This window comes from Typha latifolia, chromosome 6 (assembly GCF_019914945.1).
Source record: "Typha latifolia isolate L0001 chromosome 6, TyphaL0001v2, whole genome shotgun sequence".
Classification (NCBI taxonomy): Eukaryota; Viridiplantae; Streptophyta; class Magnoliopsida; order Poales; family Typhaceae; genus Typha; species Typha latifolia.
In genome coordinates, this window is record NC_133091.1 from 3,656,247 (window position 1) to 3,682,571 (window position 26,325).

At 37.3% G+C, this 26,325-nt stretch overlaps 2 protein-coding genes across 2 annotated transcripts; both read right to left on the bottom strand.

Annotated features, from left to right (window-relative positions):
- Positions 1-13,537: 13,537 nt before the first annotated feature.
- On the bottom strand, positions 13,538-15,317 carry LOC140791011 (probable glycerol-3-phosphate acyltransferase 3). Its single transcript, XM_073141354.1, has one exon. The coding sequence runs from the start codon at positions 15,314-15,316 to the stop codon at positions 13,739-13,741; it is 1,578 nt and encodes a 525-aa protein (XP_072997455.1). The 5' UTR covers position 15,317; the 3' UTR covers positions 13,538-13,738.
- A 5,231-nt stretch (positions 15,318-20,548) lies between these two features.
- On the bottom strand, positions 20,549-26,107 carry LOC140790637 (prefoldin subunit 3). The gene is made up of 6 exons (XM_073140794.1): positions 25,890-26,107; positions 23,945-24,002; positions 23,463-23,534; positions 21,141-21,260; positions 20,931-21,032; positions 20,549-20,854 (listed from the first exon to the last, which is right to left on the bottom strand). Exons 1-6 carry the CDS (start codon positions 26,033-26,035, stop codon positions 20,783-20,785), a joined length of 570 nt encoding a protein of 189 aa, XP_072996895.1. The 5' UTR covers positions 26,036-26,107; the 3' UTR covers positions 20,549-20,782.
- Positions 26,108-26,325: the final 218 nt, after the last annotated feature.

Sequence of the window (26,325 nt, forward strand, 5' to 3'; positions counted from 1 at the left end):
AATTCTTTTATATCACTAGTGTAATATTTTAAACTAAGGAATATGTTGATATTTAGTTATTTAGATATTATTTTTCGATCTAGATCGAGATCCATATCCGTATCCATATATACTATAACGGTGACAAATTTAAATATTAGAATAAATAAATAAAACCTAAATTTATATATAATAAAACTCAAATACGAAATCGAATCACGTAGACGACCCGTTTTTAATCCTTGGACCCCTTGATCACATTAACTCTGAGTCGTCAAATTTCACCACAACTATCGAGACAAGTGTTAGGCCTTAGAAATCCTAATTAATGATGAAATGATCATTCAACAATGAATTCAAAGTGCCTCCCTGTCAGGGAATTTGGTTTGTAAAACTTAAACCTCTTGCTATAGTTTGTGACCTACGTGATAATCGCTTTAAAAATGGGTTTAATTCTATTATAATCTAATTTGGGTCATAATTAAATTCATCTAATTTGATTATTAAACGAATATTATATCCGTGTTTACTATCTCCACCTCTTTAACATGTTTAGCTTTAACTTGTATTTGTCGTGCTGAATTATTTATAGCTCGGACTCCATAACCTAATTATAATTCGTTTATAACTCGAATTCATCGTGTAAACTCAATCGCTAATGTTATCTGTACATAAACGAGTGTTATTTGTATTTAATTTTTCCTATTTATTTAATAAATGCGTTGTGCATATGTTGACACAAACCTGGGCCGAGCTAACCCAACCTGATTGACACCTCTATCTGTAATTACCTAACAACTATTAGGTTTTAATTAGCCCTAACTAATAATTAGGAGACAAAGGCAACTGGACTGTCAGATATATATATTTTAATAGGCTTCATTATATGCAACTTATCCTTATAGATTTTGGATTGAGTTCAGTTCAAGAGGGGACCAATTCAAGGAGGCAAACTAAACAAGGGTTAGAAGAAACCAATTAACTAACATGTCCATCCGACGTGGCACTTTCCCATCCAAAGATCTTGCCCTAATAAGCCAACTCTTTCAGATTAAGGCACTCCCCCACCTAATTAATTTTGTGGGTCACTTGGCACTCTAGGCTAAGGACCACAAACCTAATTAATTAGAACACATTAATTAGTAATTATCCTTAATCATCTGCACTACAATCTTAAACAATATATCTAAAAAGATTGTCCTCAGATGGTTAATTAAAGAGGCTTATGTTATATAAGTCTGTTCACTTTCGAAATCTAATGTGTTCGTGTTTGCCCTAATCTCGTTTATGCATGATGCCTATAAATGCCTTCCCTCGTACAAAGTTAAGCTAGTTTATCACGGTAAGAATTCAATCTATAGCCTTGACACATATTGCTAGAACTAGATTGAGTTAATTTCATGATTATTAAGGGTAGAATTCAACATGATCATAGACTATTAATTTTCAAAATTCCAAGTGGGTCTTGTAATTATGCTTTTCAATTAATTATTGCACTCACTAATTAAGATTTTGATGGAGCAGTCGTAATTCCTCCATATGTAATACGTAACTTGCAATGGTATCGTTGATGTAACATTTAAACAGACATGAAAATGATGTGCAATTTATCCATTTAAATGAGAACAAATTAACATAAACTTGTTCGTGGGGAAGTCTTTTAGCATCATGCACTGCTGATGAATAATTAATCTTGATATGAATATGCTAAATTTCAGTATTTGATACTACTTGAAGATCATTGTTTGGCAGGAAAGACTAAAACCGGTACTTATGCATTCAATCTATGCTCTACCCACCAATTAATTGCCATGAATAATTGGCAATTTACTTGCTAATCTCTGTATGATTAGGGTTGTTAATGTAGCGTGAATAGTTTATGTTCGGCTCGAAATTTTGTTAGAGATCGACTGCTTGTTTGATAATTGAGCCAAAGATATATGAGCAAGACTTAGCTCCCTAGTTTTCAGCTTGGTATGGCTTGATTATATATGTATAATGGTTACAATTTGATTGCTAATTAATAAGTAATTCAACTGTTAGATTGCTATTGCTAATTAATAAGTAATTCAACTGTTAGATTGCTATTGGTTCTCAGTTCATTATCATATGATAATGTTAGATCTAATTGAGCTCCGAATATACTAAATGAGTTGTGTTTTAAAAAAGCTTGACTTAAATAGTTAAGTCAAATAAGCTGAACATGAGCTGATTTGAATTCTTTTCGTGCAAGAATTTTCGCTCTTTTTTTTTTAATTTGATTGTGTTCGGCTTATTGCCACTACGGTATAAAATTATAGGGCTAAATATATTTTACCATAATATATTTAAGTCCATAAATATTTTATCCCTCTATAGTTTAAAAATTTTTAAACTAGATTATATTTTCATGACTAAAGTGAGATCGTTAGTTCTATCAAATTTACCCGAGCAACATAGTATTTTGGTCATTTAAATGCATTGTCTTAAAAACTCGCATGTCTTGTCCAACAAATACGATGAGATATTTTATTCATTTTAGCGGTGCTCAATTAAATTTAATTGAAAACCTAACGGTCTCACCTTAATCATAAGTAGATTTAAGTGAAGTACTAGGAGGTCAAAATAATTTTAAGTATAAATATATAATAGTAAAATATATTTTATCCTTAATTATATTAGTTTCTCGAATCATTCGATAGCCATAAGTGAAGCAAATTAAGAAAAATATATCTCAATTATTATTCTGGTTTTTATTCTCATGATAAAATTTACTAGATAACATTCTTTCATCCATTAGTGAGTGAAAAAAAAAGAACATCTTCCTCAAACATGCCATGTAATAATGATTTATCTACTGAGATATTCTTACACAACTGAAAAGATCTGAGAATTGCTCTAGAATTAATGATGAATTAATATATATACATATATATACTTAATTTGATGGAGATAGTGAATGAAGGGGGCCACTGAGAACAGAATTGGCTGGGTTCCCATCTTTCTTAATGGAATTGGTTAGGGCAAGTTAATTCTTGAATTGTGCACATTTTTTTCCCACTTTAGTTGGACATTTATTGCATATGGTTTAAGAGATTCACATTTAAGAGACAGATAGATGAAAGTGATTCCCCGCTTCGAATATAAGGATTTTCTTAAATTTAGTTAGACATCACCAACTGAATTTAGTAATTAAATGGTAGTTTATTCTTAACTAAGTTTAAAAAAACCTCAATGACAAATTAGTCTTCCCTTCACTCTCCTTCTCATTCCCACTTCACTACCACTCTACAGCCGCATCATATTTCTGACCAAGAAAATAGTTTTTGAACATTTATCATGCTCAATGAGCATCTTCTTCTCTACCCGTTGTAGCTTAATTTTGATGTACCGTTTTCACGAGATAGATGAATTGCATATTGTGAAACTTGTCACCGTGGTTTGATTGCATGTTTATATTGTGCAAAAGACCTAAATGGGTGAAGGAAGCGGAAGCAAGACCTTCACTCCCAAATAGCCCAAATGGGAATAGTGAAAGAAAACCAATGCAATGCTTAGGAAAACTCCAAAGAGAGGATAATGGTGATAGAAAAAGCCCTAAGCAAATTCTAATCACAGATTAACACCGTAATGCAAGCAATCACCAACAATGGAAACGATTGAGACAATAGATAGAGATAGAGACAAGATTTACGTGGTTCGGCGACGTGTCTACGTCCACGGGCAGAGCAATCTTCTTTCTATGTAAATCCCTCACTTACAAAGAGTTTAACAACTCAAATCACTCTTCTTACAATGGTAGCTCAACTCTCATAAATGTTTTTCTAACTACTAACCCTAAAAAACCCTCTTTAGTATTTATAGTCAGGTTCAGATTTAAGGATTTTTCGTGTCGCGTTCGAACGCCCTCGAGGGCGCGTTCGAACACGCCCAATATCAATATAGCAGAAATAAGGGGAGTTCGAATGTAGGAGAGGGTGTTCGAACGCAGGAGGGGGTTGTTCGAACGCCTGCAGAAACAGCTACTCTCGGGTTGGCCCACGTTCGAACGCGGCTAGGGCCGTTCGAACGCCTGCAGAAAGTCTACTCTCGGGTTGGCTCACGTTCGAACGCCTGCAGAAAGTCTACTCTCGGGTTGGCTCGCGTTCGAACGCCTGCATCATAGACTGCTCTTTGTTTGGAGCCCGCGTTCGAACATCCCCAGGGCCCGTTCGAACGCGCGGCACAGAAATTCTAATACATGCTGAAAATTTGTTGAAACTGAATTTGAGCCAATTTTTAACAATTCTCCACCTTGGCGAAGAACTCAAAACTCCAGCAAATCACTCTCCACCATCCCAAAGTGACTAAATCATCCAAAAGGTGTTCCACCTGCAAATTTGAGTCCTAAGACGCCAAACCAAACTTGGTCAATAGTAAGTGACATTGATCAAATCTAAACAATGTTGAAATTTGATTTTGGTCACTACTTTTGTCAACATATCAGCCGGATTATCAGCGGTTTTAATCTTGCAAAGTGAAATATCCTTTTCTTCTAAAATTTCTCTCACAAAATGGAAAGGGACATCAATGTGCTTTGTCCTTGTGTGGTGAACTTGATTCTTAGCCAAACAAATTGCACTTTGGCTATCACAATGTACCTCCACCTTCTCTTAGTATACACTCAAGTCATCCGTCAGACCAAGCAACCGAATAGCCTCCTTTATAGTCTCTATCACTGCTATATACTCTGCCTGTGTGGTAGATAAAGCAACAGTCGACTATAAGGTAGATCTCTAACTCACCGACCCTCTAGCAAGTGTGAAAACATATCCCGTAGTGGATCTACGCTTATCCAAATCACATGCATAGTCCAAATCTACATATCCAGTAAGATGTAGACTAAGTCTATCATCTTTTACAAATTTTAGTCCGACACCCACAGTACCATGGATATATCTCAGAATCCATTTCGCAGCCTGCTAATGCCCTTTTCTTGGAGCATGCTTATATCGACTAACAATGCTAGTGACTTGTGAAATGTCTGGCCTAGTGCACACCATTGTATACATTAGGCTTCCAACTGCACTTAAATATGGTACCTTAGACATAGACTCTCTCTCGGCATCTGAAGTGGGTGACATAGTTGCACTGAGCCTAAAATGAGGTGCCAACGATGTACTCACTGGTTTTGTTTTGCTATCAACTCCAAACCACTACAATACCTTCTTCAAATACTGCTCATGAGTTAAGCATACTATCCCCAATTTCCTATCTCTTCTGATCTCCATACCAAGTATCTTCCTTGCTTCTCCTAGATCCTTCATTTCAAACTCTTTATTCAATTGGAGCTTCAATTTATCAATCTCCACCTTGCTCTTAGATGCTATCAACATATCATCAACATATAATAGCAAATAGATAAATGATCCATCTTGAAGCTTTCTAAAGTACACGCAATGGTTATAGTGGCTTCGCGTGTATTTATGCCTCCGTATAAACTAGTCAAACCGTTTATACCACTGCCTAGGAGACTGTTTCAAGCCATACAAGGATTGTTTTCAATTTGCAAACCAAGTCTTCTTTTCCACTAATTTTTAACCCTTACGGCTGTGTCATATAGATGTTCTTCTCCAAATCACCATGCAAGAAGGCAGTCTTCACATCCATCTGGGCCAGCTCAAGATCAAACTGAGCTACCAAGGCTAGCAAAATCCGAATAGAGGAGTGTTTCACCACTGGAGAAAACACTTCATTATAGTCGATCCCCTCCTTTTGAGCATACCCTTTTGCCACCAATCTAGTCTTGAATCTAACCCCGCCATTTGATTGAGGATCATCCTTCTTGGCATATATTCATTTGCACCCAATAGCCTTCTTCCCCTTAGGGAGCTCCACCAAATCCTAAGTTTTATTTTTCTCAAATGCTTTCATTTCATCATTCATTACCCTTTTCCAATTTGTTGTTTCAGTGTTCTTCATAGCTTCTTTGAATGAAGTGGGAAAGTCTTCATCAATCACCGGAAGAGCATATGCCAACATATCAGAATAGCGTGCCGGCCTTCTGATTTCTCTCCTTGGCCTTCTAACTACTATGGAGTCTTGATCATCAGTTTCTAGCTCCACACTGTCATCCTCTTACAAATTAGAATCTTCCTCTTCATTTGCCCCTTCTGAAGGTGTATTTTGTGGTGGACTTGAATGCTCCTCAAACTCCACCTGCTGTGGAACATCTTCAGCACTGTCATCAACCGGGCTATCTAATGCTTGTCTTTGCTTCAGCATGGATGATTCATCAAATGTATTATCCCTCTGATGATCAATTTCCTCAATTCTGGCCTCCAAACCTGAAATCCCTCCAATCCAGTGCTAAAGCCCAAGTAGATGTCCTTCTTGGCTCTAGGATCCAACTTGCTTTCCTTGACATGATAGTATGCAGGGCAACCAAAAATATGTAAGGAATCATAATCTAAAACGGGTTTGCCAGACCATACCTCCAATGGGCTCTTCCCATTGTTTATAGATAAAGATAGCCGGTTGATAAGATGACATGCATAGTTGATTGCCTCAGCCCAAAACTCCTTACCCAATCTAGCATTGGACAACATACACCGAACCTTCTCCAATAAAGTTCGGTTTAGACGTTATGCCATGCCATTTTGCTGAGATGTCTCTCTAATAGTGAAGTGTCTTTCAATCCCTTCTTCTTTGCATAACCTCATAAACGGATCTGAAGTGTACTCTCCACTATTATCTGATCTGAACTTCTTTATCTTCTTGCTAGTCTGATTCTCAATCATCTTCTTCCAATTCTGAAAAATTTTAAGCACTTGGTTCTTATGGTGCATGGTGTACACCTAAGACCTTCTAGAATAGTCATCTACAAAGGTGACGAATCAGTGCTTTCCTCCCAATGAGGCCTTTTGGGTAGGCCCCCAAACATCTATGTGAATGTAATCCAAGATCCGCTTGGTCCGGTGTACAACAGTGGCAAATTTAACTCTAGTTTGTTTGCCCAAAACACAGTGTTTGCAAAATTCTAGTTTGAGGCTCTTCACACCCTTTAGCAAACCTTGACTTGATAGGCTTTGCAAAGCTTTCTGTCCTAGGTGCCCCAACCTCATGTGCTATAGTCTGGAAGAGTCTACCTCACTAATAGTGTTACTTGAGGCGGCCACTATTCTTTCCAAATCTGTAGAGCGTTGTAAGAAGTACAGATTGCTTCTTCTTATGCCCTTCATCACCACCAATGCTCCCAAGGTCACCTTCAATGCTCCACCTTTTAAAGTAACAGTGAAACCCTTTGATTCCAAAACCCCAAGGGAGATGAGGTTCTTCTTCAAATCCGGTATGTACCGGACTTCAGTTAGCTTTTTGATAGACCCATCTTGGTGCTTCAGGCGAATAGTGCCAATGCTTTCAGCTCTACAAGGGCTATCATAGCCCATAAACACAACTCCACCGGAAATTTTCTCAAAAGTGGAGAACCAACTCCGGTTTGGACACATATGGTATGTGAAATCGGAGTCTAAGATCCACTCATCCGTGCTACATGCAAGAGCCAACCCTACCAAGGCGCTTTTCGAGTCCTCATCATCTGAATGTGCCATATTTGCCTTTTAGGGTTTCTTGTCCTTGTTTTTCAATACAGGGCAATCCTTATTCCAATGCCCTTTATTGTGGCAATAGGAACATTGGTCTTTGGCAATTGACTTCCTATCTGAGGATTTGCCTCTTTTCCCAAATTTTTTATTTTCTGATATACCCCTTACCATTAATGCATCAGATGATGACTCATGAGTAGCTTGCTTGTCCAATTTCCGATACTCATTGTTAATCAATGCATTTGCAACATCATCATAATGAATTGAATCCTTTCCATATAGTAGGATAGTAGTAAGGTGGTCATAAGTATCCGGTAAGGAATTCAACAATACCAATGCCTTGTCCTCATTCGAAATTTCAACATCCAAGTTTTGCTAGTCCGTAAGTAACTTATTGAAGGCATTCAAATGCTCCGCCATCGGTGTTCCCATCTTGTATTGAAATCTGAAAAACTTCTTCTTTAGGTAAAGCCGGTTATCAATGTTCTTGGTCATGAATTTGTCCTCCAGTTTCTTCCACAAGCATTTTACCGAATTCTCCTTAATCACAAAGTACTTTTGGTTCTTTGCTAGACAAAACCGAATAGTGCTACATGCTTGCCTATTCAATTTCTTCCATTCCTTCTTGGATACATCTTTGGGTTTCTCCTCCAAGATAATGTCCAATTCTTATTGGAACAAAACATCCATAACTTCACATTGCCACATTCCAAAGTTGCTGGTGCCATCAAATTTCTCAACTTCAAAATTTGCATTTGAGATAAGTTTGCCCGATTTGGATGATTCCCCCATTTTGCTAAAATTTCTTCAATCCCTCACTATTCTCAAATTCAATAGCCTAGATTTGAAACTAATTTCTCTAATACCAATTTGTTGTGCAAAAGTCCCAAATGGGTGAAGGAAGCGGAAGCAAGACCTTCACCCTCAAATAGCCCAAATGGGAATAGTGAAAGAAAACCAATGCAATGCTTGGAAAAACTCCAAAGAGAGGTTAATGGTGATAGAAAAAGCCCTAAGCAAATTCTAATCACAGATTAACATCCTAATGCAAGCAATCACCAACAATGGAAATAATGGAGACAACAGAGACAATAAAGAGAGATAAGATTTACGTGGTTCGGCGATGTGCCTACGTTCACGAGAGGAAGAATTTTCTTTACTATGCAAATCCCTCACTTACAAAGAGTTTAACAACTCAAATCACTCTTCTTACAATGGTAGCTCAACTCTCATAAATGTTCTTCCAACTGCTAACTCCTTAGAATTTATAGTCAGGTTCAGATTTAGGGATTTTCTGTGTCGCGTTTGAACGCCCTCGGGGGCGCGTTCGAACGCGCACAATATCAATACAACAGAAACAAGAGGGCGTTCGAACGTAGGAGGGGGCCGTTCGAACGCATGCAGAAATAGTTGCTCTCGGGTTGGCCCGCATTCGAACGCGGCTGGGGCCGTTTGAACGCCTGCAGAAAGTCTGCTCTCTGGTTGGCTCGCGTTCGAACGCGGCTGGGACCGTTCGAATGCTTGCATCATAGATTGCTCTCTGTTTAGAGCCCGCGTTCGAACGCCCCTAGGGCTTGTTCGAACGTGCGACATAGAAATGATGATACATGCTGAAAATGTATTAAAACTAAATTTAAGCTAATTTTTAACGATTTATAATACAGCTTAGGGGATTATAATCTAGCAAGCTTTCAATCAATTTAAAAATATAACTCTTTAAACCAGCTTAAAATACAAAGCCTACAAATAAGTCTTAAAAACAAGACCAACTATGCGTGTAGCACTAGATTTGGAGACCGCTCATCGACAGCTCTTCTCTTTCTCCTCATCGACGCAAACTCCCCCTCCTCCCTCCCATCTAATTTTATCTCACCATGTTTCCTCTTTTATTATCTATTTTATAGTAACATTATTTAAGAGCATATTTTTCCTTTATTATTTGTTTTTCGATATGTATTTTTTTATTTAAGAACTCTACTCACTTTTGTAATATCTATGAACTTATTATGGCGTATGAGCTCTACTATTATTTTTGTACTATTGATATATGTGGGTCTCATGAGAGGGGTGCCTGACAGGTTTGGGGTATTTCATATTGTTATGTAGTAACTTGGTAATTTCAATTCTAGTTACCATGATTCCTGTTGTATATTACATCACAGGGGTGGACCTTTTTCTCAGCGGTGGGAACCCCACATATATTCAATGAAGTGTATATCTACTGATATCCTTGTTATATATTATGGTGTTTGCTACCTGCTTTATTTATTGCTCATAAAGTGGCTCCAACCAAACCTTGAATACCTTCCAGAATCTCATCCTGCTGCAGAGTAATATATAGTGAGCAAAGAACATTACTTTGTTTGGAAGAAGCAGGTTACACTAGAAATAATCCACTTGTTACTGGGCTACATTCCTTCATGTATATGTTCATGTACTATATATATTTCTTGAAGTAAATGGCTTCCTGTGAATTGTAAAAGAGCTCATCTTAGGTTATTGGTGCAGTAGTTTGCACATATATGTTACATGATGTCTTAAAATCTAATCTAGGAAAAAAAAGGAGTAGCTGTAGGTGTTTGGAATGTGGTTTAGTGAAGCATGTAATATAGTTCTAATTAAAGGATAAATATATAAGTTGATGGTTATTTTTTCTCTCCAGTAGTCAGTTGCATACCACCTTCAGTGCATATATATATATATGGGCACTTTTTTTTTGAGATAATTTAAATCTTATTAGGTGTTAATTTAATAAGAATATTTTGATATTAATATTTTTCAAAAAGTTAAAGAGCATTTTATTAGTGTGTATATATATATATGAGATACATCCTCAAAAAGTTAAAAAGCATTTTCTATTTTTGAGCTTATCAAACTCAGCTTGAGCGACCCAGCTTTAATTCAGACTCGGATCAAAATTAATTTTAAATTTTGTTTTATTTTTTTCCATTAGAGCTCGAGCTGCTCATCTATTTTGATAGCCTTACTCATATTATATAAGTAATTTTGGATTCCAATAACGACTACATCAATTTTACTGAAATACTATTAAATTCCACTTCTTTGGAAAAAAAAAATCTAGAGAGACACCTCCCCCACCTCCCCCCGGAGAACAACACATACCCATCAATGCATCAAGAGTCGTTAAATATTAATTATTTGTCTCCATGGCCTCCCACATTAAAGCCTCGAATCCATAACTTTTTATTTTTATTTTTCTGCTCTCCAACGCATTTCATTATCATATAAAAAAGACCATATTCATGCACAGTATATTTGTAACACAACTCCATTACTACTATTACATCGACTACCTATCCTCAAAATCCGTGTTATGATTTATTTAGCTCTATCATCAAAATACGAAAATGTTCTTGAAGAAGTTTGAACAGCTTACAGCCTCTCATGAGTATTTTAGTCGTTTGAAAATTATAGACAGACGAACACTTGGAAAGAAAAGGTATACGTATTAATTAAATCACAGAATGATTTCAAAAAGATGTCATTTGAACTCCTCCCATAAATTTAATAAATCTTTTGGATAAGAAATTAGAGAGTGCATGGCATGGTGCATTGAAAATTTCATCGTAACGCTACTGATAGTAGTATCGTAACATATCTTGTTGTACGTTCTTTTCAGAAGCTTCTCAACCGTCAGAAAACTGAGAGACATTGAGCTTTAATAGGTTAAGGATATGAACAAGAGAGAGATTAATCATTAACAAAGAAGAAGAAAATATGAAAAGAGCGTGCATGGTGTTTTCAATCGGACTAGTACTACAAATAATAGCATAATAATATAAATCGTACAAATAGCAACACATCATGATGGTTATGTGTGCTTTTCAAAGCATTTAAAAAAAGAGAAAAAAAACAAGCATTCAATTATTTTTAACCCAAACTAATTAAAGGTTTTTTTTCTTTTTCCAATAGAATTCATTTCTGCGGATTGGAATGTGCATAGGAACTTCAATAGATAAAAGGGTTATAAATCATTTTAGGACTAATAATATGTAGATCCATCCCTAAATTAACTCGCGTATATTTTTTAAACTTTTTTTTTGGTGACACGTAGACCTCATGAAGTATTGAAAATGTTTTAGGCATCTTCTCGATTAGGTTTTGTTACTTTTTTAATCTACAAACCGTCAACGTGCAAATTATATGACATATTTATTCTTATATTTTAAAAGAATTAAAAATAACTAATTGCTCTGATAATACTATTTAGTATATACTTTCTATAGTCTAAGAATGCTCGAGGTGGTCGATCATGTATCCTCGATTTAGGCTTATTTTTTTTGGGAAAGTTGAAATAATGTAACCTGTACTCATAATCTCGCCGCCAGACATGCTCTTCACTCTAGTAAATGTAAAGCTTGGTGTAGCCTACCGTTATGATTTTGTGATAATGCCACGAACTATTTGTAATTTAACATCATTTTTTGGACTATGATTTCATAGGAAGTTAATTGTATTCTAGGCATTTTAAAAGTCAAGCTTAGGACTCTAACCGAGTATTTTGTCATGGTACGTTTTTGTTTGGGGCCCGAAATTGGGCTTCTTGTTCCATTATTAGTGCCTATTGATGTGCCCAAAAACTTTTTCGACTTCAAAGAAGTACTTGGATTATAAATTTATAACCCATTTTGTATACTTATTTGATACTGATAGGTTTCCCTATATAAGATGCCCAAAAACACCTTTGAGCTTTAAAGAAGTTCTTGATTATATGGCTTATATAAGATAACTGAAAGCCTAATAAATCTAAAACCAAAGCCTACCAAATTCAATATTAAGAAGAGAATCAAATTAAATTCTAATTATAGGTTGATCTAAATTATATATATATATATATATATATATATATATATATATATATATATATCTGGAGTACGGACAGGAGAATCAGTTTTCAAGAGTTATGCTACAAATATCAAGTACACACTCATTAGGGTTAATGAATCTCTAGATTTCCCTCTGTGCCAAATTTTTGATTGAAATTGAGGGTATGGAAATACAAGGTTGTATGCATATATGTTGGGGGCAGAACAAGAGTAAAATAATAGAGGGGATCGCTTGCGTGCGGATTCAATTCTAAGTTATGCTAACGTGTTCATAATAGATATGCATCAACACATAGATCGCTCTCATTATGCATCAACGTGTTCGTATTCTGATTTCACCCTAAATGAAATATGGTAGATTCATAGAATTTGAATAGGTACGATTAGAGCGTTCAATGTTATATATGATGGATGTGTTAGCGATGTCCTAAGTGCAAGTCGCATTACTATACGGCAATTGTATATATGTATGCATGTATCTATATGTGTTTAATTATAATTTAATAGTCTTCTCCCTGGAAAAAGGTTACAGTAGATTAAGACATGCTACTGCATTTCTAGGTTCTTGTCTCCTTCTATCCCTTTCAAAGTATGGCCTCGGAAATTTTTTATTCTTTTATGCCGCGAAATTTCTTCTCAGTTTCTGGAATTTCTTTCTTAATATTTGTCATTTTCTTACATCAAAAAGCATATGAGAATCATCAAACTAAATCCTCTTTAACATTTTCAAGTCAATGCATGACGATCCCTTGTAACCTAACGTTACGAAAAGTCTACACAGTCATGGATTATTGCAATTGAACTGGGCACAGTGCCAATGGTGGCTGCTCTAACGGTCAGTTTAGATAATGTTCTCATTAGTCAAACTTCCTTGCTTTAAATACATTTTTTCTCAATAAGCATATGGTGATGGATCTCATCTTTATACTATTCCAACAGTAACAAGCATTGCCTTTTATGAAATCAAAGTGTTCTCATCTACATTTGAGTCTTATTGAAGAAAACTCCTCCTTTTCAGATATATCAACAGATTCTTTATTCTCAACAAACATATTCACATTTATAGATGGAAATAGTGAGTGAGTAGGACTACAATGTTTGAGATCACCAACAAAAGATAAAAAAGAGTTTCACATAATATATATATATATATATATATATAAGTACAATGGCAAATACGACCTGTGTTTTAATCTAGGAAGCGTACAAGATTCGAAAAATCTATGTATAAAAATTAACAGGCCAAACTAATTAAAAGAGATAAATAAAGGTAGCTAGTATGTAACAAATGTCCACTATGTTATATATACTTCACAATGGCCATTCCTAAAGTTTGTAGTTCTTGCAGTTCTAACTACGACTCATGCCCGGAGATTCTCTCATCCTCATGGATGGTGCAACACTTCCATCATTCCCTGCAAGCATCATATACTTATCTTTCCTAGTGAGCTTGGTGCATTCAAACTCCAATGCCTTTCCAATCTCTCTCTGCACATAGTTAGCCATGTCAATGCTGCAAGATTTCCTCATCCTCACACCGCTGGTGTCAATCTTCTCAAGGAACTCCACTTCGTAGCACATACTAGGGTTCATTAAGTAGTACAATGAATCGAAGCACTTCCATCCTCCGGCGGTCGTCGCGTAGAACATACTAACCTTGGCGTCCAATGCGACCGGAACGATCTCGTCGCTGAGCTCCGTGAAGAGAGGGCTGAACCTTAGAAGATATGGCTCTCTGCAAGTGGTTCCCTCAGGGCACACAACTACGAGCTCTCCTTTGCTTAATAATTCTCCCATCATTTTCCCATCTGCTTCTCTGTTCCTTGTCAATCTCACCGTCTTAATCGGTGCTAGGATCTCTGAGACTCTACTGAGGCTGTAGGAGACTGCTCTGACTGGCTTGTTTAGAGCTATAGAGATGTAGATTGGATCAATGAGAGTCCTATGGTTGCAAGCAAATAGCTGACCTTTGCCTTTCGAGGAATCATCTGAAGCTTTGGAGAAAGAAGAGTAGGATCCTTTGAGCCTCCATCTCATTCCAGTCATCTCTAGGACTGGAGTTGATAGCTTGTAAGGGAGGGTTAAGCCAATGAGAAGCCTAAGGATGGCGAGGAAAACACCAAGTGGGAGCCACATGAACATCAACAGCGTGTTGGTGGGAGTTGGTCTGAAGGCCATTCTTCCATCATGGAATACCAATGACCTTGGATATTTTTCCCTAGGCAAAGGGCTCCACTTCCTCTTGACTTTCTCCTCCACCCTAAACAAGTCCTTCGCATTCAAATCCTCCATCAACCTCTCCTCTTCCATCAACCCAGTATAGAACCCCCAAAACTCCCCCAACTCCCTCCCCACCACCACCTCAACCTCCAGGTAGTCCTTCAAGAACACCTCCACCATCACCCTCGGCATCCTGCTCACACACACCCTCCTCCCACTCTTCATCAACACCTCGAACCCTTCCAACCCCACCTCCTCCAAGAAGAACTTGGGCAAGACTGCCCTCCCCACCCTGAACCCCGCCTTCCTCACCCCGCAAAAGCTCACCATCACCATCACCTTAATCCCCACCTCATCGCTAACGCAGCACAGCAAGGGGCACAGGAGCAAGAGGAGGAGGCCCCTCAAGAACCCCCCTGCCTCCAACGCCACAAGCATGAAGTAAGGGAAGGTAGAAGAAGACCTCAGCAGCCCTCCTTCCAAATCACACACTGTGTCCTCGCTGGGGAGGTCCGCCAGAGGCGGGAGGCCCTGCGACCTTGGGCCATTTCTGGCGACGGTTTTGGGGTGGAGAAAGGAGAGGAGAGCAAGGCACACCTTTTGGGCAATCGTCTTCTTTGCCATTGCTGCAGGGTTGTATGATATAGGGAGAGGCATTTGGGTCTTTAAATAGGTACAAGATATGGTGGGAGATATCATCTCCCGCATGACTTCCACATGATAAACGTTAGACTTTGCATGCATCTTCATGCATAGTATCGCGGCGTGATTAGCGAAAAGGGACAAATTGGGAAAGGCGTGTGCGTGTACTCAATAGAGAGACGCTCGGAGAAGTACGTCTTCTCCGGAGGGGTTGGGGGATTCACTGCAAGGCCCGGATGCGGGTGATTTAGTGCAGCCAGGGTTGAATTGGTTGGGCAACCACTAGTGGGAAGACAAGTGACCGGATGCGATAAATTCCTGCAGCAACAGTGGGGGAGGAGGGTTTGGCCCTACATGCCTAACTTTTGCCAATGCGAAAGGAACTCCCTCCTTCCTGAGCTGAAGACTCTTTTGGATTCTATTAACTGCTTTGAAAAGAACTTGTCACTGGATTAGAAGCAATGATTTAGTTATGTTGACAACTCGAACTCTATCTCTCTCTCTACCTCTCATGTTAATCTCAAACTGGGCAGACTTTTTCGACCTCTAATTGCAATGGAAATCATACTATAATTAGTATTTAGACATCTAATATACATGGTTTGCATCTGTACGTTTAGTATTTGTAAATGTATTACTAAATGTTCGTAGAACACTCACTCTCTCGGTTAGGTTAGCACTAACAACGTTTCGACAAATAGCATCTCACTAAAAATGACTAGAATGTTTTTCTTTTTCGAGGCATAACGATATTCTTTTGGTCAAAATCTCAGAGCTAGAAGAGGAAGAAAATTGAGGACTCTCAACCCTCTTTGTTTTTCTTCCTAATCTCAGGTTTCATCTCGTTTGAATACCATGAATTTGTTGGTATGAACGAGGGTTCAGGTTGGCAAAAGGCTTTTTGGTAACCATATCGATTTGACTGCATAAGTTGAAGAAAATTTGAAGCAAAAAAACATCGTATGTACTTATTCCGAATCATCTTACATTGAAAATCCTCTCTAAATATCTCTATTTTCTTCTGTTCAAATTGCCCCTACCATAAAATACAAAGAAGACCTGCATGCATGTAAAGTATGTTAAACAGTTGTTTGACCATGGTAGAAGAACACAATTGAACCAATAGGTGTGCCTTATTCCAAGCCTTTGGCAAAGATAGGATTACTACGACAGCGATTCACAACTAATACATTTTTTTGGTTCATTCTATATAGAAAATTGTATATGAGCAGAAAAAATGGAATAAGGTGTGTGACCATCGTCCGAGCGCGAGCGCACACACACACACACAAAAAAAAGTAATGAAGGAAGCGAAGGAATCCGCCCTCCCGCAACAATTAAGGTGAAGATGTGCTCCAAAGGCGAGCCTTGTCATCCAAAACCTCTGAGTCAGAGGTGTCCAAGAAGCATGAGGATTGACCTAAAACCCCACCTAGATCTTGGGCATCAGTTGCTGCTAGCTCTCACTAGGCTAATAGCACTCAATGGAGTATCTCGGATGAGATACTTACGAAGATTTAGGCTAGACCGAGGACTATGTGGTCTTCCCAAGTTCTTAGAAAGATGGAAATGCTCAATCTTTGGGAGGTTCCTAGGGTGATGCATCCCCTTGGCAAGGTTGAAGGGCATTCTTGCTATACTCTGGAATAGCATTGGGGATTCCTCTGTCTCGAATGTAGAAGATGAGTTCTATATCTTCTAGTTCAATAAGGAGGATATGAGCTTTACGCTCACTAACAAGCCTCAGACAACCAAGAGAATTAAGGTGTTGAACCCGATTTCATGGCGGAACAACTTCCATCCTTTGTCAGAAGCCTTCATCATAGCCCCCCTGTCTAGATTCAACTACATAACCTCCCCAAGGAGCACTAGGAGCTCGAAGCTCTCATTACGGTGATGGCCTATTTCAGCAAACTTTTTAGGGTTGATAAAACATCACCGGACCTCACGCAGAGCAAGTTTGCAAGGATGTGCGTGAAGGTGGACTTAAAAAAAATATCTTAAAATGGTTGTCTGGCTAGGGCCTAAATCTAAGAATGCCAACCAACTAAGTAGTGGTGTACGAAATCATCTCCTCCTTCTGCTATCTATAGTCACATTGGGTGCAAAGCAGATAAATGCCCAGAAGTTAACGTGGTCGATAACCACAGAAGGTGACAAACCAATATCACCATAGCAATGCCATTGAGTCATGCAAGCAAAACGATGAAACCACATTGGAGCAAGGTCCCATGTGGTGCACCGTCCAATGTAAACCTAGAAGAAGCATGCCCCAAAGCAGTCCCAACCTAAGATGGAAAATGTTCATCTTGTTTCGATCCAATCGTGAGATGTCCTAGTGTCACCTACAATATATATAGTCTGGCCACCTCTAACTCGTTGAAAACCACCAACCAAGCTGACAGTTAGATAGAGAAAGATCCACAACCTCCTAATATTGACACGTCGATAGAGCATTCAATGGAGAGTGGAGAGGTCATTATGGATATTACGGACCTAGACCTAGCTGATAAGTCAGTGTGCTAGAGCTAAGCTTGGCGGTATTTAATGGACTATCCATTCGGCTTGGCATTGGCAAGTATCGAATGCCACAAACAACATACGTGAAGATGAGCATAGGCTAAGAGCGAGCCTAACGTAAAGCCAGAAGGGTCTTATCCCAAGAATATCTTTCAAGACAAGCTAGCATCGACCATATAAGGGTTGGCCTTGACTTGGTCGAGCAACCTTATGAACAAACATGTGGAGGCGGTCAAGTCCCTTAGGATGGCTCTACTCCTTACTCCCCTCGTGGAGGAGGAGACGGACATGGACCTCGTCGCATCTAGGTCCAACAAGATCGAGTGTTTGCCAACATTATTTGGCTCAATGCACACCCATACTACAAGGTTCTCTACCTATATCAATCTGCTTTGGATCATCCCCATTACTTCTAATTGTCCAGCCCCCTCTTGTAGGATAGCTTGACCTTTTCAGTTTGAACTAAATTGGTTTGACTATGAGGAGAAGCGAATCATGAATGAAGTCTAAAAAAATAACCTGAGATAACCCTCTCCACGACTCCACACATTCATGCACAAGGTGTGCACTCTGTAAGGGGCCTTACATAGCTAGAACAAGAAGGTGGTGGGTAAAATTGAATATGAACTGGATAATACTATCCTTTCCATCCAGGATCTTGAGGGGCTCAACGCTCTTAGGCATTTAGATTCGACCGATCTGTGTGCCCTTAAGAGCCAGTACAACTGTAAGTCTGCTCCTTGCAGACAAATTAACCTTAAATGGCTCTAGCGATTTTGTCTCAAATGGGTTCAGGAGGGTGATCTGAATACCAAATTATTTCCTCTCTCAACCGCAATACATTGGAAGTGCAACCACATACCCGGGGTCATGAAGGAAGAGGGAGTATGGGTTCAAGAACTACCGAGGGTCATGAAGGTCTCAACCTGGCCAACCTCTAGTGTCCAGAGCTCCCCTCAATTTCAACCGAGGGAACTCGCTTTCGACATCTTGTCACTGCCTTTGATGATGCCACCACTGCCGACTCATAGATTTAGTGGCCTCACCCAAAGGGGATCAAGCTAGGTTGATCTACAATTTCCTTGCTTCAAGGAAGCCTCTCAGGTGGGAGAGGTGGAAGCAAATATGGTGCCCTGTCCTAACGAGTCTGCTCTCCTAATAGAAATTTGAACAATACAGTTAAGCCTCCAACTTGTCGAGAAAAAGGTAAAGCTTAATCCTTGAAATAGATTCCTTAAAGGCTGTCAGATTGCTCAAGGTTAAAACCTCCGGCCATTGGAGGATTAAGAACCTTATTGTGGAGTGTCAGAACCTCTAAATGGAGTAGGGAAGCCTCATGTTGCTCTGTTATCAGGCCTACAAGCCATATTCCCCCTGATCTTTCTAACTTGTTCATTTTTGACACCCACTTCTTATCGCTGAGTGAGGAGTTTTGCTAACTACAACTCTTTATTAAAAAAAAAAATATTGTACTTGTATCCGAAACGAACATTGTATTAAAAAGAGTTTTTGACCAAACTAGTCCTCAGAATGGAATTACTGTCTTATTCTGCCTTATAAAGTTTTTCTATATCTTCACAATAATATATTTTATTATTAAAATAAATAACTGACGTTACAAACTTTTTTTTTATATTTTTAACTATATCTTTTTTATTTCATATTTTCAATAATAAAATACTCAACTTTTCAACGTTGTATCCTCTCTCTTTTTTGTAAATCACTAAGTTTCTCAACATTTTTTTTCTTTCAATAAAACTGCCGACCATATCAGCATTTTACTTAAAAAATTGCTGATCCAATTAGTTTTAGCTAAGTGAAATACTTAATAATTTCATATTTTATTTAAGGCTACAGTAAAATAAATTACTTTGACCATTAAGTTTGGCGTGTAAGACATTTAGGAAATGATCTAGTTTGGTCAAAACTCGTCCTAAAGCATTTCCTGGAAGGATTCCAGGATAAAAACATGTACTAGAATTAATGAGAAAAGCTCCATATGTTAGCAGAAACATGGTATCTGTCACCTATCAACTGCTATTGAAGTGAAGTTTGGTCACCTCTGTCCCTGGAAAGTGGGAACTCTTTGACATCTACGTACGTATGACTTAAATTGACTCTCTGACAAAAAGTTTTTTAACACCTTGAATATTGAATGCAACTCAGCAAAAGCTAATTCCAAGGTTAATTAAGTGACTTGATTTTTTTTTTCTCCAGCATTGAGTAAGGTTTCGCAATCAAGATCATAATAGCTACTTGTTTATTATAAACAAAACTTACCAACAATAAGCATACATTCAAAGGTGGCGAATTTTGACTAAATAGAACTTAGATTTAATATAATCAAATTGAGGTCATATATAAGTTTTAAACAGATAGTATTCCTGTTTATCATCTAAACTCGATCCAACCCAATTGTTGCCCGTCCATTGAAGCATCTTGAACATATCAATCTCCCACATTGTTTAAGACCCAACAAAAAAATAAGGCACAAAACAACCACAATAACCAAAGACTAACTCAGTCTTCCTACTTGGTAGATACAAGATGGGATATGTACCTATAAGTCACAACACTTGTTCCATTCTTGGATGCATCATGACCAACACCAATATCAACTCATCAATTCAGTATCCCAGAAGTGCTAAAGAGGCTAACAAAGAAGCAACACAAATTTCATGATACAGAAGGGGGAACTAGATAATGGTCAGTCTCAGAATAGTGAGAAGGGCATTTTTTTTACCTTGAAAGTAATTAACATGAAAATTACTTACTTCATAATAGTTGAATCTGAGATCTCGTAAAATTATGTGGCCTGATATGTTTTACAGTCTATCGAGAATAAGTTACTCCACAACAAAAAAAAATTCGAGAGAAAGATAACAGACATGTCAGAAGAATATCCAACGACGAGGAAAGGAAAGGAAAAAAAAAACACTACCAGCAGGAAAAATGAAAAAGCAACCGGATGAACACACTCAACAAATGCTTCTAAGCAGATATGGTACCATTTTAGGTTTCTTTTAGAGCTTGGTTACTTCTTCGCTGATGAACATCCCAGTTGTACACCCGAGCAATGGTAACCTGCACAAATATAATTTCAGATTTGTGATTTCTATATACAGTTTTAAATTAATAAAGAAGTTCAGAACCAGATTACCTGAGTGATAGTCACTTGATCTCTCAAGAACTGCAGATCAGCAACAAGGACTTCAGAACTAGCTTTAGCATTTTCTAAGTTCTTTTTCAGAAGAGACTCGGCCTGCAAAGGGTTCTAATGAATTAGCACTGGCAAATCCCTTTTTTACTTTTCTTTCCTGCTAGAATTGCGTGCAATATCTAATCTAATGCAGGTATCTTTCAAACCAACCTCTTCACGGGAGTACTCCAGCATCACATTTGCTCCCAACCAGAGACACACTGAGTCCGTATCCTCAATTCTTGCACGTGAATAAATTCCCTCAGATACCTCAAAATCAGCAATCAGAGCCTGTATAAAGGAATTAGGAAGCTAATGATATGAGACTGCCTGGAAACTACGGTTATGGAAACCTTTGAGCCTAGAAGTATGAATCTGTTGAGGACATAAAACTGAAATATAAAGTATAAACATTCACTGGATGACTTTTTTTCACCAAATTTGAGCATCTAAAAGTTGTGACAACATAATCCTACTATACCAAAGATAAAAAATAAAGATACCTGAATAATTATTAGAGGGAAATGCCTAGAAAGGTGGAAATATTGCATTCAGGAACAGTTAGTAATAGAGTACATGTGAGCACAAAGACCTTCATGTTTGCATTATAACCAAAATATATCTTGACAATAGTAGATAGTGATTAACCACACTCTGCTGCAAATTTTTTTCATGGAAAGACCGCATACTTTGCAAGCATATCACTGCTGTCATATAGCGATAAAGTTCCCACTAGTTTCAATCAAGATATGCAATGTTAAGGTAATAAGCCAATACCATTTTCTGATTTGGTATCTGTTACAAGCTCCTGATAACAAAAGTTACTGCACTTTCCACAACAAAAATCTCAATCCCATTTGAACATACATCAGTCATCTTCTTGGCCAACAACATGAAGTTCTGAAGAAAACTATTTATCTCTGGCTGATTCCAATTCATCCTATTGGCATAGATACAAAATTATGTGGAAAATGGATAGCCCACATGAAAGAAATATGATTACAAAAACTAAAACCATGATCATGACTAGTATTTAAAAATTAATAATAACCAAAGCAATATGCAAACTATAAAAACAGTCACAGTGATAAGTTCTAATTAGTTGCTATTCTTACGCACATTTATGTCCTGTCATTGATGTAAATGTGGTAGCAGGCAAAATGAATACTACAAAAGCTGTTTCAAACTGAACCAATTTTCCTATTTCTTTTACTTCAGAGCAGATCAAATTGGAAATTGAAACTCCGATGCTTCCAGAAGATAGTAAAAAGTAATACTTCCATATTGTAAGATAAAATGAAAAAAAAATGAAATTACGTTGCTGAAATATCTCATCACAATATCAGGAAAAAAAAAAGGATTCCACATTTAAAAACAATCTGTAGGACATACATGTGGACCAAAAATGATTTAAAAAGAAATTTTGAAAGAGGAATTGACTATAAAGCATGTATAGGTATACGAGATCGGATACGATACGGATATGCCGATATGGATAAATATATACATATATTGGCTACGTATCCTAATATCATGTTCTTATTTTTCAACATATATATTAGTGAACTTGTGTACTTGTATTTTCTTTATTGAGGAATTACATATTATTGTTGTGTATGATAGTTTATATACGGAGACCTCAAATTTATCCATTAAAAGAAACAATATTCATAACAAGGGTACAGTATATTAAGTAGTATATTACTAATTAAGATGTAAGATAAACAAAGGATTTCAATATATAAATTAGAAGAAATTGACCGTTGTAATAAAATTTCATAAGAAATGAAAGATAACAGTCTCCTACAATTGACTCGTGTTGATAGGAATCTCGGAAATATCCGAGAAGTATTCGAGAAGTATCTGAGAAGCATCCACAACAATAATTTTATTTTTAAAAAACCGGAGAATTTAATGAAGTATCTGACACATATCCAAAGGTATCCGACGAGTATCACATCTGATATGGATATGGTGAGTATGGAAATATCTGTGTTTCTTATGTGAAAAAAATCAATATGGTCCTACAAGAGCGCCTAAAAACAGAAACCAGAAGGTATTGAAAAAAAGAACATGTAAAAGTTATATGAATAAGGCTTTCTAGAGTCATGTACCAAGTAAGTTACAAACATGTATTTAGTAACATCATAAATAGAGTAAAGCAATATCCAAAACATACTTCTAGGATAAAGAATTTATGTCATGATCATGATTAGAATCTGAAACCCAGAGTACTATTAATCTGCTAGAAGTCAAGTATTTATATGTAATAAGGTGGAGCGCTCCTCCTTGACAACATGCTTATGATATCCTATATAATATTTCACAAATTAACATGATATAGGCATATCACTGGTATATGAAGATGATTGCAGAAATCTAACTCCACGAGAACGTCGGGAAGATAACTTTACTTGCTAATATCACATTCAGCAATTATTCCATGCCAATAAAAAGATGTTAATATGAAGTACCGAAGAAAATGAGACGAACCTCACCAGAACCCTTTTTATCTTGTAACGTGGCAACAATATTCAAGCACTTCTCGATATCCGGAATTTTTGCCTGAAACAAAGAAAAGTAAAAACATCTTTGCTTTTGAGCCAACAGTTCATGAAAACAACTGATAAATAACCATAAACAGGACAATATTAGAGGGTAGCTTATACTTCCCCCAACAAAGCCTCAAACTGATTATCTCAATATGAAAAGAAGATACTGGGAACTTCACACTTGAGTATTGTCTGATACTTTCCTTTAAAAAGTATGGATATGTGCTGATTCTCACCACCAAAGAACTAATTTGAATTTTTTCCCCTAATATTGTCTGATGACGTCCAAAATTTCAAATTAAAATTGCTATATACATCTTACAGCAAATTTTCTTTTGAGAGGAAATATGAGACATTTGTACTGAAAAACAAATCCAGTAGAAGTTATGAATCGCTTTGGCCAGAAAAAGAAGAGAAATGCACCTGAAGATCCCTTTGTTGAGCTAGAAGTTTCATCTCCACTATCTTATACTGCTGAAGCCTGAGAAAAAAAAAGGAAATTAAGTTCACAAAAAATCTAACATTATTAAAGTAACACTAGAAGAGACCTTTGGAAGAGCACCGAAAGCGATGGGCAACCCTGACAAATTAATATTATGTATCCATGTCCCAGAGTACATCCTAACCTGAATCATCTTTCCAACCTCTTACTCTCATGAATATAAGACCAACAAGTAGAAGATTGATTTTTATAATGTAAGATACTTGACTCTTACATCCTAACCCGAATCATCTTCCCAACCTCTTACTCTCATGAATATAAGACCAACAAGTAGAAGGTTGATTTTTATAATGTAAGATACTTGACTCTATATAGGATTGTAGGGATCCTCAAAAAGGAAAGCTAGTGATGTCATTTAAGTTCCCCAATTCTTTATTGGTTCAACCTCATTGCTTCCATATACATGTGTAGGGCTAGAGAGTACCCATTCAACCAATTAGTGAATTGGTTCTACAAGGGAGACATCAAAGATATACCCATAAGTCGTATCTAGCACTAGATAAGCACGACATACATAAGGGCACGTTGGCATTACTACTAGAGTAGAAAAAGTGCAGAAAAATGATTGAACAAATGAAAGATTAAATGCTCGCATATCAAGCACTAGATATGCGCGACATACATGAGAGCATTTTAGCCTTACTACTAGAGTAGAAAAAGTGCAGGAAAATTATTGAACATATGGACCAAATGAAAGCTTATTGCTCTGCAGCATATTATACTACAAATATATATGAAAAACAGGTGGTTCTCTGACCATATAGTATCAAATTATGTTAAGTCCTGAAACCTATTGATCACAATTAAAATTTATTACACAGTAGAGATTCTTCCCATCTACCTTTTTAATTAGATCAATGAGGTACAGAAAATTCTAACAAGAGGCATTGAATTGCTGGTACTTCTCCACACAAAAAAAAAGAAAAAGAAATTCTTCAGCAGAGATAAACAATGTCAAATCAGGATCAATGCTCTCGAGAAGGAAAAAAAAAACTTTGATGGCCATAGAAATTAATATGACTAACTTGATCAATATTAACACAACTTAAGATCATTGAATGCCCATTTTTATCTCATTTTCGAAAGAGTTGATCAATAAAATAGGAGTCCTTTAAATATCATCTCAGAAAAAAAGCAGGGGCTAAGCAACACTATATATTAGTGTCCATAGTGAACAAAAATTCCACGTATATATAATAAAACATCCAGTTGTCCCTTCATCTGACAAAATTGGAGCACGAAAATTGTTGATGTTTTTTTAAAAAAGGAAAAAGATGGCAAATAAAAAAAAGACCAATTGAAGAGTTATATTATCTTAGTTGCATTCTCACATCTTTCGCATTGATTGCGAGAATATATATAAAGTCAATATTTTGGACGTTGCTGAACAGAAAACTGGATCACTCACAAGGTTTCGTAACATCAACTAGAAGAATCAAAACCTACTATTTTTCCCGAATATTAGCGATAAATCTCATAATCTGATATGTGAACCTACAGATCAGATAGCAGAGATAAGATTATTTGCGACAATCGAAAGATGTCCATCCAACTAGAACTCCACCAATCAAGCTTGCGCAAGTCCACCAACTGTAGTACCAGACAATCAATCTCAACGAATCCATCGTCATAAAATTTGGAAAAGGAGAACTACAAGAAACCATTGACCTAACCAGCACAGTAACTTAAAAAAGGTAGGATTTTACCGGAAAAAAAAACCAAGGAAAACGAATTAGACAGGCACTACAAAATCCAACCAAGAAATAGAACAAAAAAATACTGCCAAAACCCAGATGGGTTTTCCACCGATCATTAGGGGGGATCAAAGAAACCAATATAAGCGATCAAGTCGAATAAAGGAGGGACCTTTCTTGAAGGAGAGCAAGGGAGGAGTTCACGTCGAGGCCCGACTGCTTGAGGTAGGTCTCCACATCCTCCACGAAGGAAGCCGCCGGGATACCCCTTCTCTCCGTGACGCCTTGGGGAGAAGAAGAGGAAGCAGAAGCCGCCATTAAAGAGGGCAGTCTCTCGCTCGCTCGATCTCTCTCAATTGGCCGTGAAGGGTTTTCTCCGAGGAAAGTCCTGTGAAGTCTTTCATAAGAGTTATATTGGTCGATCCCGACCGTTGGATATAGCAAAGCTTCTGCTGATTTCCGAACACTATTTTGCACATAAACCCTCCGTTAAGGCCAAAGTTTTGAAGAAAGGCCACCAAATTATGCATGCAAACGGGTCGGGTATTACCTGATCCGACCCTGTCCGCATATGGAGATGATAGGATAGTAGGATATGATTTGAAAAT

Coding starts and splice junctions, on each gene's coding strand:
- LOC140791011 (XM_073141354.1), bottom strand. CDS start 15,316: ATGCGGGAGATGATATCTCCCACCATATCTTGTACCTATTTAAAGACC.
- LOC140790637 (XM_073140794.1), bottom strand. CDS start 26,035: ATGGCGGCTTCTGCTTCCTCTTCTTCTCCCCAAGGCGTCACGGAGAGA. Junction 23,535..23,944: donor CTCAACAAAGGGATCTTCAG/GTGCATTTCTCT, acceptor TCTTTGTTTCAG/GCAAAAATTCCGGATATCGA. Junction 20,855..20,930: donor ATCAAGTGACTATCACTCAG/GTAATCTGGTTC, acceptor ATATTTGTGCAG/GTTACCATTGCTCGGGTGTA.